The following is an 18,151-nucleotide window of genomic DNA, read 5'->3' on the forward strand; positions in this document are numbered from 1 at the left end:
TCATGCCCCGGTCCGGGAAGATCCCACATGCCGCGGAGCGGCTGGGCCCGTGAGCCATGGCCGCTGAGCCTGCGCGTCCGGAGCCTGTGCTCCACGACGGGAGAGGCCACAACAGTGAGAGGCCCGCGTACCACAAAAAAAAAAAAAAAAAAAGTATGAGAGAGGATAATGATTTCTGGTTTGGGGATTTTGCACCGATTTATCTATAGGACATGCAAGTTGTGTTAGAAATTTAAGGGTAGAGTTTAACAGAGGTCAACTATATAAAATAATAGATCTGTGTATTGTCAACGGAGTTGACTACCCAAAGAAGATGGATAGTTTGAGAGAACTGGGTCAACGCCAGAACACCAACACGTCAGGGAAGGAAAAAGGAAATGGTGAAGGAGATTGAGAAGGAAATCTATTCAGATTTTCTATTTCTTCATGAGTCAGTTTCAACAGTTTAGGTCTTTCTAGGAATTTGTCCATTTCATGTAAATTATTTTTTTGTCATGTAGTCCATAGCATTCCCTTATTATAATCCATTTTATAATTCTGTAAGGTCAGCAGAAATGTCCCCTCTTCCATTCCTGATTTTAGTAATTTGTCTTCTTTTTTTTCTTGGTCTGTCTAGCTAAAGGTCTGTCAATTTTGTTCATTTTTTTAAAGAACCAATTTTTGGTTTTGTGAATTTTTCCCCATTGTTTTTCTGTTTTCTTCTATTAATTTCCACTGTAATCTTTATTATTTCCTTCCTTCTGCTTGCTTTAGGTTTAATTTGCTCTTCTTTTTCTAGTGTCATAAGGTGGTAGGTTAGGTTATTTACTGAAGATCTTTCTGGCCTCACAATGTAGGTGTCTACTGCTATAAATTTCCTTCTAAGTACTGTTAAGCGGTACCCCGTAACTTTTGGTACCTTGTGATGATTAAGTTTTAAATAAGGAATCTGTAGAAAATCACTTTTGAATCTTAGAAGGTAGGGTCATTAATGCCATATATGATGCAGGACAACCTATTATTTTTCTTTGAAGGAGACACAATACTGCTGTAAAGAAAAAATGTTGGCTTTGAGTTAGATTTCAGCTCTGCCACTTAGTAATTATGGGACCTTGAACAAGTCTCGGTTTCCTCAGCAGAGCTATTGAAAAAAATTAAATGAGATAATATATTTATAAATCATTTTCTTGATTAACTATTCAGTGTTCATTCCTCCATACTAACAGCACCCAAATTTCCCTTGGGGAACGATCTTCCTCAATTGTATATCCACTATCTCAATGAGTCTGATTCACTCTCCGGCAAGGCTGGGCATTAATTGCTCTAAGCCAATCAGAATAATCTAGAAATTGAGATCACTTTGATGATGGAAAGAAAACTAGATATTCAAGACTTAAGATAATCAATGCATGATATTACTCTAACAAGTATAATTGTTTCAGGGATGTTCTAATCAGAGCAAAACTCAATACCTTCATATAATTATGAGAAGCGATGTTACACTTAAAGAGAAAGAATATAGCCCCCTTCCAGTTGCTATGGGCAATCGTCTCTCAACTGTGAAAGAAACCAACATGAAGATAAAGTTCACAATATGGAGAAGATAATCGCAGGAAAAAAGAGCATCGAATGGACAGCCACATACAAAAGAATGAAAAGTAGACCCTATCTTATACCATATACAAAAATCAACCATCAACAATCCATCAAAATGGATTAAAGACTTGACCATAAGACCTGAAACCATAAAACTCATGGAAGAAAACACAAGGGGTAAGTTCCTTGACATCAGCCTTGGCAATGATTTTTTTGGACTTGACAACAAGGGCAAAGATGACAAATGCAAAAATAAACAAGTGGGATTACACTAAATCAAAAAGTTTCTGCACAGCAAAGGAAACCATCAAAATATAACTAAAGCATATCCCACCTCTGAATCTTTCAGCTTGGTGTGTAGGAAAAGTGCATGTGCTCAAGACTGCTTGAGCTAAATATCAGCTTTTTCACTTGCTAGTTTGTTACTTAACTTCTACAAGCCACATGAAGAGTAAGATAGCACTTACCTAAGAGTTACTGCACAAGTGAAATCAGCTAAAGTATGTCTAATCCTTAATATACTGCCTGGTACCTAATAAATGCTCAATATATGCTCCCTATTACTATCATTAAAGCTTAGTGATTATGAGCACTAATTTTGGGAGGAGACAGACATAAGTTCAAATCTTGGCTCTACTGACCAGGCTCACCTAGCATGTGCCTCTCTTTGGCACCATCCATTCTGTCAAATCTGACTGTACTTCAGTGGACCAGGCCAAACATGTCCCATAATGTCACTACCCACACACTATTCATAGGATATCTCCCCCAAGTAACTGTTTTTATCATTTGCCTGCTCAAGAGACCATAAACAATAATGCCTGAAGAAATAAGATTAAAATGGTGAGCCTGGAATTCAAGATTCATTCTACATTACTTATCAAACCTCATTTCCTTCAGTTTAACAAGAATTATACACTCTGAAGTCTGTTTCTTTTTTATTGTCCCTCACAAATGTTCTACCTTATTTTTTGTTCACATTTATTTCCCTCAACCTTGCCTCCTCAAATCAAATACAGCTCTTAAAAATCTAAATATCCCTGTAGGAGGTAATATTAACGAATTAATACTCAGGATTAGATTTTCAGATATTTAGCAAGTTAGTCACCGAGCCAGGCACTGAGGGGGAAAAAATAAACAAGACAATTAAAATAAGAGTTCCCTAGAGACAAATAAGAGCAGCAGAGTCTGGTGCACAGATGGAACTAGAGAAAGAAGAGAAGTCAGCAAGGCAGCACTGATCACTAGGAATCATAGGTTGTTGACCACAAGAAAACACAGCATGGAAATATATCAACAAACGAATTTTAACTTTCTGTTTATGTGTCTACTCTTAGAAATCTGCTAAAAGACAAAAGGAATCCTGAACATACAAACCAGATCTTTACCAACCACTCAAAATATCACCCATAACCTAAACAATCTTTTTGTTCTTACAATTTCAGATGATCATCTACTATTCTTGCTTTCAAGAGCTTAAAACTATGGCAGGTGGTGGTTTGGTGGTCGACATCCCACTGTTAAATATTAATAAGAGTAAAATGTCATGCAAAAGGCAAGTAATTTTACATAACTTGCTGCTAGAGGAAAGTAAATCAATCAAAATGGGCATCAGTTATTTTTCTTTTTAAATAAAATAAGCCATTTAGTAATAAAGTGAAAACCTGAACTAAAAGTATCCCTAACCTATTAAATGGGGATGTTCTGGAATTCAAAGAACAAATTCCAGGTTAATTACAAATTAGCAAATAAGGGGATTCTGCAAAGCTGGACAATTAGACTACTAAAGATACAACAAAAGTAGCTTCCTTATCTATCTATCATTTACTCCTCCTATTTACCCACTCCTCACCAAAAACAAACAAACCGTATCTACCCTAATAATAACTCATGAAATATCCACACCAATGGGAGATAGAAAAGTATAAGGCTAGGTCCCTTCCTCAAAGAATTTACAATCTTGTTAGAAGCAATAAATGTATTACAAGACCAATATAGGCAGTACAAGATCAAATTACAGCTTATAAAAATGAAGAATAAGCATTACAGAGAAAGCAAGAGATTAGATTAGAATACATCATAGAGCTCGGAGCTTGATTGAGTTAACTTGACAGTGATACCAAAAGAAGGAAGGGTGTCTTCTAAGCTAAATCCCTAGGAAAAATAATTCAGCCAAGGAGCCTAAGGAATAAAGGCTTCTATCAGCATTCATGAGAATGCCCATCTAACAATCCTTGAGGTTCTAAGTAGCTCACCAGGAGCTAAAGGCAGAAGAAAGTTTCCAAACTCTTCAGTCTAGATAACCATTACAGGGAAGTTCATCATTTAAATAAGACTATCCTATCACAATGGCCAATTTAAAACTAGCAGGCTTTTATGATTAGAATGAAAAAAAAAAGAGCATGATTTCCTCACCCTATTTTTAAAATGTACTAAACTATTACAAAAATGTATAAACAAATATATGTTTAAAAAAAGAAAAAATAAAGAATTAGGAGACCACTACAAGAGGCCCAATATCTGCATAATAGGTAGGTGTTCCAGAAGAGAAGATAGATAAAATAAACGGGTGGAAACCACCAACAAAATAATTCAAGAAAATTTCCCAAGAAAAACTTTCAGATTGCAAGTTTCAATAAAGGACACAGCCTGGCCTACTAAATGAAAATACACAAATGGCACAACACTGGAGAAAAAGAAAAAAACAAGTTGCCAAAGTAATAAGAATCACAATGGGAATTACCTTTCTCAACCACTACAGTGAGTCTGAAGACAAATTTCTGAAGTAAAATTATTTTCAATCCATAATTCTATATCCAGCCAGTGTTTTTTAACATCAGGGCAGACATGCAAGAGAGGTCTCAAAAATATATCTCCCATGCACCCTTTACTCAAGAAGTTAGTAGAGAGGTGCTTCACTAAAATGAGAATAAACGAAAAAGAGAAAGGGATTCAACAAGGCATACAATACAAAAGAGAAGCAAGGGGAGTCCCCAGGAAGAAACTGCGGGGTGATCCAAGGACAATAGCTGTGAATGTAGAAAATAACCAGGCCTAACTGGAGCAGACTAGGAGGTTCCTGAAGTGATTTCCCTAAGAAGAAGAAATTAAGAATTGTTGTGTTTATCAGTAATTCATTCTTTTTTATTACAGAATAGTATTCCATTGTATGGATATATCACAGCTGATTTAGCCATTCACTCTCTGAAGGACATATTTTTGGTAATTAAGAATAAAGCTGATATAAATATTTATGTATATGTTTCTGTATGAATGTAAGTTTTCATTTCTTTAGGTTAAATGCCTATGAGTGGGACTGCTGGGTCACAGAGTGAATCCATATTGAACATATGGTAAGTATATGTTCAATTGTTTTCCAGAGGAGCTGTATCAATTTGCATCCCCTCCAGCAAGGTATGAGGGTTCCAGTTGCTCTAAGTCCTTGTCAGCACTTGGTATTGTCAAAAGTTTTACACTATTTCAATAGATGTGCAGCAGGAATTCACCATGACTTTAATTTGCATTCCCCTAATGGCTAGTTATGTTAAACATCTTTTGCTGAGCTGATATTCCACTCTATATCCTCTCTGCCAAAGCCCATTAAAGATTTTTAATTAGATTGTTTTCTTACTGTTGAGTTTTCAGAGTTTTTACATATTCTGAATATAAGTCCTTTGAAGGTATGTGATTTGCAAATATTTTCTCCCAGTTTATAATCTGCCTTTTCATTCTCTTAACAGTGTCTTTCACAAGCAAAGCTTTTAATTTGATTCAGTCCAATTCATCGGTTTCTTCTTTTATCAATCATGATTTTGGTATCATGTGAAACAACTTCTTGCTTATACCAGCTCACAAAGATTTTCCATGTTTGCTTCTAGAAGCTGTGTAGCTTTATATTTCACATTTAAATGTGGTACATTTTATTTTATTTATTTATTTTTGAGATATAATAGCTGATATTTATTTAGTGCTCAGGACATGTAACATCTCATTTAATCCTCATGGTGGTTCTGAGGTTGTTAAGACAATGTCAAATTCCAGTTCAAAATTCCAGTTCAGAAGCAATAATCAGGACAAATATTGTATTATTATCAGAGACAATTTCAAATGAAAATATAACTTTCACAGATCAATATGCATCAAATAGTACTGAATCAAAATATAAAGTAAAAATTATAAGTACAAGAAGAAATGAGAGGGCTTCCCTGGTGGCACAGTGGTTAAGAATCTGCCTGCCAATGCAGGGGACACGAGTTCGAGCCCTGGTCTGGGAAGATGATGTGCAGTACATTTTAAGTTTATTTTTGTATAATGTGTGTGGTTTAGGTCAAGGTTCACTATTTTTGTATTTGGATGTCCAATTGTTCCAACACCACTTATCACAAGTGCTATTCTTTTTCCACTTTGCAACTTTGGCCATATTTGTGTGAGTCTATTTCTAGAATCTATTTAATTGATCTATATGTCTCCCTTTGCCAATATCACAGTCTTGATTGTGGTAGCTTTGTATTAAGTTTTAAAATCATGTAGTTTGATTTTTCCAACATTTTTCTTTTTTTAAAATTTATATCTATTTATTTATTTAACATCTTTATTGGAGTATAATTGCTTTACGATGGTGTGTTAGTTTCTGCTTTATAACAAAGTGAATCAGTTATACATATACATATGTTCCCATATCTCTTCCCTCTTGTGTCTCCCTCCCTCCCACCCTCCCCCAACATTTTTCTTTTTCAAAATTGTTTTGGTTGTTTTAGGTCCTTTGCCTTTCTATACAAATTCTAAAATTGGTTTCTCTATAACTACAAACAGTGCTGCTGGGATTTTTGTTGTTTTGCTGTTGTTATTGCTTTAAATCTATAAATCAACTTGAGGAGAATCAACATCTTAACTATAGTGAATCTTCCAATTCATGAATATATGTCTCTCCATTTATTTAAATTGTCTTACTTTTTTTTAAAATCAGGGTTTTACAGTTTTCAGCATAGAGATCTCATACATATTTTGCTACATTTATACCTAATTCTTTCATTTTGGGAGAGCTACTATAAATGGATTTTTTAAAATTCAGTTTTCAATTGTTTATTGCTAGTATACAGAAATATGATTGCTTTTTGTAGTCTGACGTTGAACCACTTGCTAAACTCATTTATTGTGGAATTTTTTTGTGGATTCCTTGGGATTTTCTACATATACAATCATGCCATCTGCAAACAGAGACAGTTTTATTTCTTCCTTTCCAATCAGTATGCCATTATTTCTTCAAATATTTTTGCCACACCACAACCGTTCTCTTCACATTCTGGGTCTCTGATGACACAAATGTTAGGTCTTATGATAGTCTCAAGGTTTCTGAAGCTGCTTATTTATTTTTAACTTTTTTTCTCTATTCTTCAAATTGGATTTTTACTTATCTATTTTTAAGTTCACTGACTTATTCATCTGTTATATCCTCTCTGCTACCGAGCCCATCCAATGAGTTTTTCACTTCCATTATTGTATTCCTCTGTTCTAAAATTTCCGTTTAGTTCTTCTTTATATCTTCTATTTCTTTGCTGAGACTTTCTATCTTCCCACTCATTCCTGGAATATGGTCATAATAGCTGATTTTAAAAGTCTTTTTGAGATAATTTTAACATCTGTGATCCTGGCACTGGCATCTGTTTTCTGTCTTTTCCCATGTGAGTTCAGATTTCACTGGTTCTTTTTAAGCTGAGTAATTCAAGATTGTATTCTGGACGTTTTGAATATTATCTTATGAGAATCTGAGTCTTATTTAAGTCCCACCAAGAATGTTGGTGTTTTTGTTTTAGCCAGTAATTGACCCAGTTGGGTTCACACTTCAAGTTCTGACCATCCTTCTGCAGGCTGCATTTCCAATTTCAGTTCAGTTTGCAAAGCCTTTGTAGTCATACTGAATGTGTTCCATAATCATTCCACGCAGTGTCCAGTTTGGGGCTTGGGGGTGGTCTATCCCATAATTCAGTCCTCAATGTTTTGTATGCTGTTTAGGATCACACTCATGCACGCACAGCTTGGAAGTCAGCGCAGAAGTCGGTGAGCAACTTTAAGTGATCAGTTTCCCAAGCTCCTCATTCTCCTGCAATCTTTTGGTTTCCTGGGGCTTCGCTTTTTCAGCCTTCCAGCAGAAAGCTGGGGCTTCATTAACCCCATTCTGCCATGTACTTCCTGTAACTGTGCCCACATAAGGGCCAAGCAACAGAAGAGCAGAGGGAGAAGAAAAGCAATGGGATTTGGAAGGTTTCCTTCCCTCTGAGATTTAGGCTCCTGCCTGCCCCACTGACGCCACTGCAGCTACTGCCCAGGATTGCTTGAGGCCTTGGGGGCAAGAGAATGAAGAAAAGGGGGGAAAAAAAGAAAAAAGAGAAAATGTGGGATTGCCACATTTTCTCTGAATATTAGGAGACCCCTTTCCTGATCCTTGAGTCAGAACTAGAGGGCTTCTCGTGGTGCTTTTTCTGTCCACGTTAATAATGCTCACGTCCAAGTTTCAGGATACATTAAGTTCAGGCTGGGGCGTACTGGAAGAAAAAAAAATTGGTAAACTCACCGCCGGTTCAGTAGTACTTTGAATTCTGGTCTTCTTCCCCAATCTGCCTCCTACTATTTATTTTTCAGAGTCCTCAAATAGCCACTCCAAGCATTCTGTCCAGGTCTTATAGCTGCATTCAGTGGGAGAGACAGGGTGAAGTGTGCTTACTCCATCTTATCTGGAACCAGAACCTGGACTACTGCTTTTCATAACAAATTTTGTAGAACTGATTGACTAAACTATTTGTTAAATTTGGTTATAAGAAATTAAAATTTAAAAATAAATAAATCCTGTAATAACCTTATTGAGGAAAAGGGAACAAGCAAGCTAATAGGATCACATTTTTTTAAGCACATATACTTTTGGAAATTAAATGCTTAGGAAAAAAGTGAAGTTCTTAATTGTACTTTGCTTTACTTCTTTAAATCTTATTCTACCTGTGGATTTTTGTAAATGCTGAGACTAAAGTACTTATCCAAAGTATGAGACAGAGGAAGCCAACTGCAGATGAGAAGCTATAAACTGTTTAAGAAATTGAAAACAAGTTCAGGATGACCAACACTCTGAGTGTAAGCCCAACAGTTTCAAGAAATGAGGCTAGAGAAGCAGGCAGGCATCAGTTCAAGGTTTTGTATGCCATGTTAATCTAAGGTGGGTGGATTTACCTGAGTAAAGGAAGACCCTGAAGTGTTTTAGCAATGGTCGGGGGTGACATGATCCTATTGGTATTTTTGAAGGATCACTCCTCTGTAGAACATAAAGGAGCATAGAAAATGAGTCTTACTGTCTGAATCTAAAGGGTCACATCAAGTTGCAGGACAGTATATACTAGTATGATTCCACACATGGTTGGGGGTTATGGGTAGGGAGGGAGATTTTATACACACACATACACACAGGCACACACATAATATTATTATACACATCTTATATAATCACATGATTATATATCCAAATATATCCATAAATCATATGATTATATGAATTTATATCTGATTATGATTCTATATAATTATATATATATATATGTATGTATATATGTGGATAAATAGATTAAAATATGTATTGAACGTTTCTGGAAAAAAACACAAGAAACCAGTAAGAGTGGTTAGAGAAGGAGAGTGAAGGGCTAAGAGAAAAAATCTTTTACTTTTCACATTATTCTTCTGTTTGATTTTTAAATTCTTTTACCATGAACATTTACACTCTTAAAAAGGGTTGTAAAAAAAATGGAAGATCTTATGCATAAATTAGATATGAGAGATATAAGATACTAAAGCAGGATATGTATGAATGAGCCTAGCGTTCAGTAACACTGTTTCTAGCATATAGTAAGCACTCAAACACTGTTACAGATCTTCCCACAAATAAGATATTACCAATCATTTATAAAGTAATTTCACAACACAAAACAGCTTTCTAATTACATTACACTACACTATACTGCACTAATTTACCAGGTATTTTCAAGCATTCAGAAATGTGAGGAAAGATAAAGAGTAAGAATGGATTTTAAAGATATTTATTATTATCATTTAATTACTGTAAAAGAAATGCTTTTACAGTAAAAGCATTTGCTGTAAAAGAAATGCTTGCATATTTGTCTCAATTTCTTAAGCACTGAAGGGTATAAAGGGAAACAGCAAAAGAGCCTTTCCTGCCCTGGTCCTTCTAATTCCAATAGCCAAATATAACCATTCCAAATGGCCTCTTGAGTTCTATACAATTCCAGACTTTCTTTGCGCATATAAAGCACATATAAATATATATACTTATATACATTATATTCTCTTTCAAGGAAATAAACCTCTGCTCCTTAAAATAATCTAGACCTATTCTATTATGTTGGCTAAAAAGTTCGATCAGGTCTTTCCACGTGAGCTTATGGAAAAACCCAGACAAAATTTCTGGCCAACCCGATATTTCTTACGTGTCATTTTTCTAAACCCAAATAGAGTAATGAATAGACAAATCACTAAACTGGCAGATAAAGTTAAATCTTTCAAGTCAGGAAATGCTAAAATGGACATACTAACAGATAAAGTTCTCAATGATCGCCTAACACCCTTTGATAGAAAAGATAAACCTTAACCAGGGCAAGCAAAAGTTACTTTAAGGGGAAAAAATGCACAGGCTGAAATGAACAAAAGGACAGATGATAGGTTTTTAAAAGGTTAAAATATATAATGAGGGGTAAGGGTTTATCCCAAACCTTTAGGTCCCAGAGTCTGACTATTATGCTCTTCCATAAAAGGAGTCATCAGAGATCTTCTAACACACCCTTTGATTAAACAGAAACTTAACGAGGGCAAGCAAATTTGGAATAACTTTTATAGACATTCTATACTGAACAGACCAGAGGTCTAATCCAGAATTTACATATTTCTTATATTCTTATGACTAGGGTAAGAAAGTGGTCACATATTACAGCAGTAGCTGGAGACGTCAAGCAGGGAAGGCAGAAGAGGTGCAGTTGATCTTCTGTAATAGTTTTCCTTCATCTCAACTTTCAGCTTGTGTTCTGCAGTTTCTAGGGCAAAAATAAAATCCAGGACCAATATTTCAGGGTTTAAAAAAAAAGTCTCCAGAAGTCAGAATAAAAATCACAATCTCTTTATGGGCTGTTAGGAAAAAGGTAGTTTTTCCCTGCATTTGTATGGGGCAAGAAAAATTAATTCCTAACTATTTTAACTGAGAATAATAAAATTATTTGGTTATCAAACAGTGGAATTTACTCTCTTATTTCTTAATATTAATAGGATCTTCACTTACTTTTAGAGGATGTAGAGGAGAAAAACTTTTAAATAATTCAACAAGCTTTTAATTAATTACTTTTTCACCCAAGGTAATGAATAAAGAGAAAAACCTCAGTTTTACTCAAGTTGGTGCTTTGAAAGAACACAAGAGATAAGATGAGTTGCTCATTTACAGCATGAAGTAAAGAGCTAAAATGGGACAGACAGGCTGGGCAAGGTTCTAGTCACTCATTGATTTAAGTAGTGATTTTTAAGTACAAAATAATTCATTAGATTGAATACATTATGGAGGGAAGACACATAAGAATTAGTGAGAAACCTGATCTACAGAATATTTTTAAAGAAAAACTATTGATAAGCTTAGGTATATATTTATATTTCAACTGGAAGCAAGTAAACAAAATATAAACTTTTAAAGATCCTAGGAAGACTTCCTTTGAGGAAAAGATATAAGGATAAATTTTAGTCACAATATTCTGAATTCCCAAAATATTACACCACCTATATGCAAAGGTTAAAAAAAACTTCCAAACCAAACAGAAACCATTTTCTGGAACACCCAAGTGACTGGCTTTTGTAACAATGAAGAATTGAACATCTATATAATATGGTTTTGAGAATCTAAGCCATAGTCATCAAAAGGTGACTTTATCAACTAGTATTTATAACACTCTTTAACAAATTATTCCAGAATCTTAACAATTCTTTTTCTTACCAAAAAACTAAATTTTATTAACAAAATGACAAAACAGAAGAGTTAATGTTATCCTATTCTCCACATCTCCATTTACAAATGTATCAGCAAATACAAAGTCACAGTCTGCTATCATTTTAACACTAAGCATAATATGTCAACTTTAAAAGTACATAATTCCAGGGCTTCCCTTGTGGTGCAGTGATTAAGAATCCCCCTGCCAATGCAAGGGACACAGGTTTCAGCCCTGGTCTGGGCATATGCCACATGCCGCGAAGCAACTAAGCCCATATGCCACAACTACTGAGCCTGCGCTCTAGAATCCGTGAGCCACAACTACTAAAGCCTGTGCACCTAGAGCCTGTGCTCCGCAACAAGAGAAGCCACCGCAATGAGAGCCTGCGCACCGCAATGAAGAGTAGCCCCCACTCACCACAACTAGAGAAAGCCCACACGCAGCAACGAAGACCCAGCCAAAACTAAAATAAACAAAATTAAAAAATAAAAGTACATAATTCCTGCCCTTTTAGAGCCTGAAATTTAAAAGAGAACACAAATATGTTTTTAAAAATAAGATAAACAATGTAAACAAATTGAAAAGTGCACATAGAAAAAACCAGGCAAATCTAGTATTTATGAAAACCTATTGAGAGAAATGTGTTGGTCTAATAGCGATTAGTGTCCTAGTCCCCACACCGTGATCTCAATTGTTTTCCAAAACAAGGAAGTAGGGATCTTGGAGTAAAAGGGTTCCTGATTCCAACTCTGCTGAAGGGAAAGTTCAAGGAGAGCCTGAAACATGTACTGGGCCAGAAAGCTAGAATGATATCAAAGAACACTGAAGTTACATCAGAAGGACAAGCAGCCAATATAAAAGGGCTTCGCTTCCACTAGCGAAAAAAAGTGAAAATTTTAGTCTGAGAAGAATAATGACTGCAGTGGGATAAAATAAAATATATAAAAATCCATGATCTCATAGTGATACTCAAAACGAAAAACAGACCAGAGGGAAGACAGCAGAAGCAAGAAGAACTACAATCCTGCAGCCTGTGGAACAAAAAACACATTCACAGAAAGATAGACAAGATGAAAGGGCAGAGGGCTATGTACCAGATGAAGGAACAAGATAAAACCCCAGAAAAACAACTAAATGAAACGGAGATAGGCAATCTTCCAGAAAGAGAATTCAGAATAATGATAGTGAAGAGGATCCAGGACCTCAGAAAAAGAATGGAGGCAGAGAATGAGAAGATGCAAGAAATGTTTAACAAAGACCTAGAAGAATTAAAGAACAAACACACAGAAATGAAAAATACACTAGAAGGAATCAAGAGCAGAATAACTGACGCAGAAGAACGGATAAGTGACCTGGAAGACAGAATGGTGGAATTCACTGCTGCGGAACAGAATAAAGAAAAAAGAATGAAAAGAAATGAAGACAGCCTAAGAGACCTCTGGGACAACATTAAACACAACAACATTCACATTATAGAGGTCCCAGAAGCAGAAGAGAGAGAGAAAGGACCCGAGAAAATATTTGAAGAGATTATAGTTGAAAACTTCCCTAACATGGGAAAGGAAAGAGCCACCCAAGTCCAGGGTGCAGAGAGTCCCATACAGGATAAACCCAAGAAGAAACACACCGAGACACAAGAAATCAAATTGGCAAAAATTAAAGACAAAGAAAAATTATGGAAAGCAGCAAGGGAAAAATGACAAATAACATACAAGGGAACTCCCATAAGATGAACAGCTGATTTCTCAGCAGAAACTGTACAAGCCAGAAGGGAGTGGCATGATATACTTAAAGTGATGAAAGGGAAGAACGTACAACCAAGATTACTCTACCCAGCAAGGATCTCATTCAGATTCGATGGAGAAATCAAAAGCTTTACAGACAAGCAAAAGCTGAGAGAATTCAGCACCACCAAATCAGCTCTACAACAAATGCTAAAGGAACTTCTCTGAGTGGGAAACACAAGAGAAAAAACCGACCTACAAAAACAAACCCAAAACAATTAAGAAAATGGTCATAGGAACATACATATCGATAATTACCTTAAACGTGAAAGGATTAAGTGCTCCAACCAAAAGAGACAGGCTTGCTGAATGGATACAAAAACAAGACCCATATAGATGCTGTCTACAAGAGACCCACTTCAGACATAGGGACACATACAGACTGAAAGTGAGGGAATGGAAAAAGATATTCCATGCAAATGGAAATCAAAAGAAAGCTGGAGTAGCAAAACTTATATCAGATAAAATAGACTTTAAAATAAAGAATGTTACAAGAGACAAGGAAGGCCACTACATAGTGATCAAGGGATCAATTCAAGAAGAAGAAATAACAATTATAAATATATATGCACCCAACATAGGAGCACCTCAATATATAAGGCAACTGCTAACAGCTCTAAAAGAGGAAATCGACAGAAACACAATAATAATGGGGGACTTTAACACCTCACTTACACCAATGGATAGATCATCCAAACAGAAAATTAATAAGGAAACACAAACTTTAAATGACAAAATAGACCAGATATAATTGATAAATTAAATAGATTTAATTGATATTTATAGGACATTCCATCCAAAAACAGCAGATTATACTTTCTTCTCAAGTGCACACGGAACATTCTCCAGGATAGATCATACGTTGGGTCACAAATCAAGCCTCAGTAAATGTAAGAAAATTGAAATCATATCAAGCATCTTTTCTGACCACAATGCTATGAGATTAGAAATCAATTACAGGGGAAAAAACATAAAAAACACAAACACATGGAGGATAAACAATACATTACTAAAGAAACAAGAGAGCACTGAAGAAATCAAAAAGGAAATAAAAAAATACCTAGAGACAAATGACAATGAAAACATGAAGATCCAAAACCTATGGGATGCCCCAAAAGTAGTTCTAAGAGGGAAGTTTATACCTATACAAGCCTACCTCGAGAAACAAGAAACATCTCAAATAAACAATCTAACGTTACAACTAAAGGAACTACAGAAAGAAGAACAAACAAAACCCAAAGTTAGCAGAAGGAAAGAAATCATAAAGATCAGAGCAGAAATAAATGAAGTAGAAACAAAGAAAACAATATCAAAGATCAATAAAACTAAAACCTGGTTCTTTGAGAAGATAAGCAAAATTGATAAACCATTAGCCAGACTCATCAAGAAAAAGAGGGAGAGGACTCAAATCAATAAAATTAGAACTGAAAAAGGAGAAGGTGCAACAGACACCACAGAAATACAAAGCATCCTAAAAGACTACTACAAGCAACTCTATGCCAATAAAATGGATAACCTAGAAGAAATGGACAAATTCTTAGAAAGGTATAACCTTCCAAGACTGAACCAGGAAGAAATAGAAAATATGAACAGACAAATCACAAGTTATGAAATTGAAACTGTGACTAAAAATCTTCCAACAAGCAAAAATCCAGGACCAGATGGCTCCACAGGTGAATTCTTTCAAACATTTAGAGAAGACCTAACACCCATCCTTCTCAAACGCTTCCAAAAAATTGCAGAGGAAGGAACACTCCCAACCTCATTCTATGAGGCCACCATCACCATGATACCAAAAGATAGCAGACAAACATACTACAAAAAAAAAAAAAAAATTACAGACCAATATCACTGATGAATATAGATGCAAAAATCCTCAACAAAATACTAGCAACCAGAATCCAACAACACGTTAAAAGTATCATACACCATGATCAAGTGGGATTTATCCCAGGGATTCAAGGATTCTTCAATATATGCAAATCAATCAATGTGATACACCATATTAACAAACTGAAGAATAAAAACCATATGATCATCTCAATAGATGCAGAAAAAGCTTTGGCAAAATTCAACACCCATTTATGATAAAAACTCTCCAGAAAGTGGGCATAGAGGGAAACTACCTCAACATAATAAAGGCCATATATGACAAACCCACAGCAAACATCATTCTCAATGGTGAAAAACTGAAAGCATTTCCTCTAAGATCAGGGAGAAGACAAGGATGTCCACTCTCACCACTATTATTTAACATAGTTTTGGAAGTCCTAGCCACAGCAATCAGAGAAGAAAAAGAAATAAAAGGAATCCAAATTGGAAAAGAAGAAGTAAAACTGGCACTGTTTGCAGATGACATGATACGACACATAGAGAATCCTACAGATGCCACCAGAAAACTACTAGAGCTAATCAATGAATTTGATAAAGTTGCAGGATACAAAATTAATGCACAGAAATCTCTTGCATTCCTATACACTAATGATGGAAAGTCTGAAAGAGAAATTAATGAAACACTCCCATTTATCACTGCAACAAAAAGAATAAAATACCTAGGAATAAACCTACCTAGGGAGACAAAAGACCTGTATGCAGAAAACTATAAGACACTGATGAAAGAAATTAAAGATGATACCAACAGATGGAGAGATATACCATGTTCTTCGACTGGAAGAATCAATATTGTGAAAATGACTATACTACCCAAAGCAATCTACAGATTCAACGCAATCCCGATCAAATTACCAATGGCATTTTTTACAGAACTAGAACAAAAAATCTTAAAATTTGTATGGAGACACAAAAGACCCCGAATAGCCAAAGCATTCTTGAGGGAAAAAAACAGAGCTGGAGGAATCAGAGTCCGACTTCAGACTAGACTACAAAGCTACAGTGATCAAGACAATATGGTACTGGCTCAAAAACAGAAATATTGATCAATGGAACAGGATAGAAAGCCCGGAGATAAACCCACGCACCTATGGTCAACTAACCTATGACAAAGGAGGCAAGGATATACAATGGAGAAAAGACAGTCTCTTCAATAAGTGGTGCTGGGAAAACTGGACAGCTACATGTAAAAGAATGAAATTAGAACACTCCCTAACACCATACACAAAAATAAAATGGATTCAAGACCTAAATGTAACACCGGGCACTATAAAATTCTTAGAGGAAAACATAGGAAGAACACTCTTTGCCATAAGCCACAGCAAGATATTTTTTGATCCATCTCCTAGAGTAATGGAAATAAAAATAAACAAATGGGACCTAATGAAACTTCAAAGCTTTTGCACAGCAAAGGAAATCATAAACAAGATGAAAAGACAACCCTCAGAATGGGAGAAAATATTTGCAAACGAGTCAACAGACAAAGGATTAATCTCCAAAATATATAAACAGCTCATGCAGCCCCATATTAAAAAAACGAACAACCCAATCCAAAATGGGCAGAACAGCTAAATAAACACTTCTCCAAAGAACATGTACAGATGGCCAAGAAGCACATGAAAAGCTGCTCAACATCACTAATTGTTAGAGAAATGCAAATCAAAACTACAATGAGGTATCACCTCACACCAGTTAAAATGGGCATCATCAGAACATCTACAAACAACAAATGCTGGAGAGGGTGTGGAGAAAAGGCGGCCCTCTTGCACTGTTGGTGGGAATGTAAATTGATACAGCCACTATGGAGAACAGTATGGAGGTTCCTTAAAAACCTAAAAATAGAATTACCATATGATCCAGAAATCCCACTACTGGGCATATCCCAGAGAAAACCATAATTCAAAAAGACATATGCAGGGACTTCCCTGGTGGTGCAGTGCTTAAGAATCCGCATGCCAATGCAGGGGACACGGGTTCACGCCCTGGTCTGGGAAGATCCCACATGCCGCGGAGCAACTAAGCCCGTGCGCCACAACTACGGAGCCTGCGCTCTAGAGCCCGTGAGCCACAACTACTCAGCTCGCGTGCCACAACTATTGAAGCCCACCCGCGTATAGCCCAGGCTCTGCTACAAGAGAAGCCACCTCAGTGAGAAGCTCGCGCACCACATCGAAGTAGTAGCCCCTACTTGCCGCAACTAGCGAAAGCCTGTGCACAGCAATGAAGACCAATGCAGCTAAAAATAAAGAAAAAAAAAGACACATGCATCCCAATGTTCATTGCAGCACTATTTACAACAGCCAGGTCATGGAAGCTACCTAAATGCCCATCTACAGATGAATAGATAAAGATGTGGTACATGTATACAATGGAATATTACTCACCCATAAAAAGGAACGAAATTGGGTCATTTGTAGAGACATGGATGCATCTAAAGACTGTCATACAGAGTGAAGTAAGTCAGAAAGAGAAAAACAAATATCGTATATTAACGCATATATGTGGAACCTAGAAAATGGTACAAATGAACTGGTTTGCAGAGCAGAAACTGAGACACAGAAGTAGAGAAAAAACGTATGGACACCAAGGGGGGGAAGCGGCAGGGGGTGGGGGTGGGGGTGTGATGAATTGGGAGATTGGTATTGACATGTATACACTGATGTGTATAAAATGGATGACTAATAAGAACCTGCTGTATAAAAAAATAAATAAAATAAAATTTTAAAACAAACGAAAAACACTTCACTATTCACAAAAGGGCACAACTTGGTATTCTAAAAATTGGTAAATAAAAAGGAAAAAATTCAAGCCTTTATCCTACCCTTCTTGTAATAACTATTATTTCAGGGGAAACAAACAGCTAATGAAATAAAGTTCTACTCT

The 18,151-nt window shown here is 36.0% G+C and overlaps 1 protein-coding gene across 6 annotated transcripts in view; it reads right to left on the bottom strand.

Moving 5' to 3' along the window:
- Nucleotides 1–18,151, bottom strand: part of TTBK2 (tau tubulin kinase 2) — a 144,936-nt gene that overhangs the window by 81,179 nt on the left and 45,606 nt on the right. For 2 of the 6 annotated variants that reach the window (XM_073800833.1, XM_073800834.1), the window contains exon 4: nucleotides 10,557–10,658. The exons of 1 other annotated variant lie outside the window; for it this stretch is intronic. In XM_073800833.1, the coding sequence (XP_073656934.1) occupies nucleotides 10,557–10,658 (102 nt within the window). Of the gene's footprint in view, nucleotides 1–8,146; nucleotides 8,259–8,793; nucleotides 8,876–10,556; nucleotides 10,659–18,151 lie in introns of those variants that run through there. 3 more of the 6 variants (XM_073800836.1, XM_073800835.1, XM_033851561.2) reach the window with 3 other exon arrangements.

The sequence above is a fragment of the Tursiops truncatus genome, chromosome 2, assembly GCF_011762595.2.
Source record: "Tursiops truncatus isolate mTurTru1 chromosome 2, mTurTru1.mat.Y, whole genome shotgun sequence".
NCBI lineage: Eukaryota > Metazoa > Chordata > Mammalia > Artiodactyla > Delphinidae > Tursiops > Tursiops truncatus.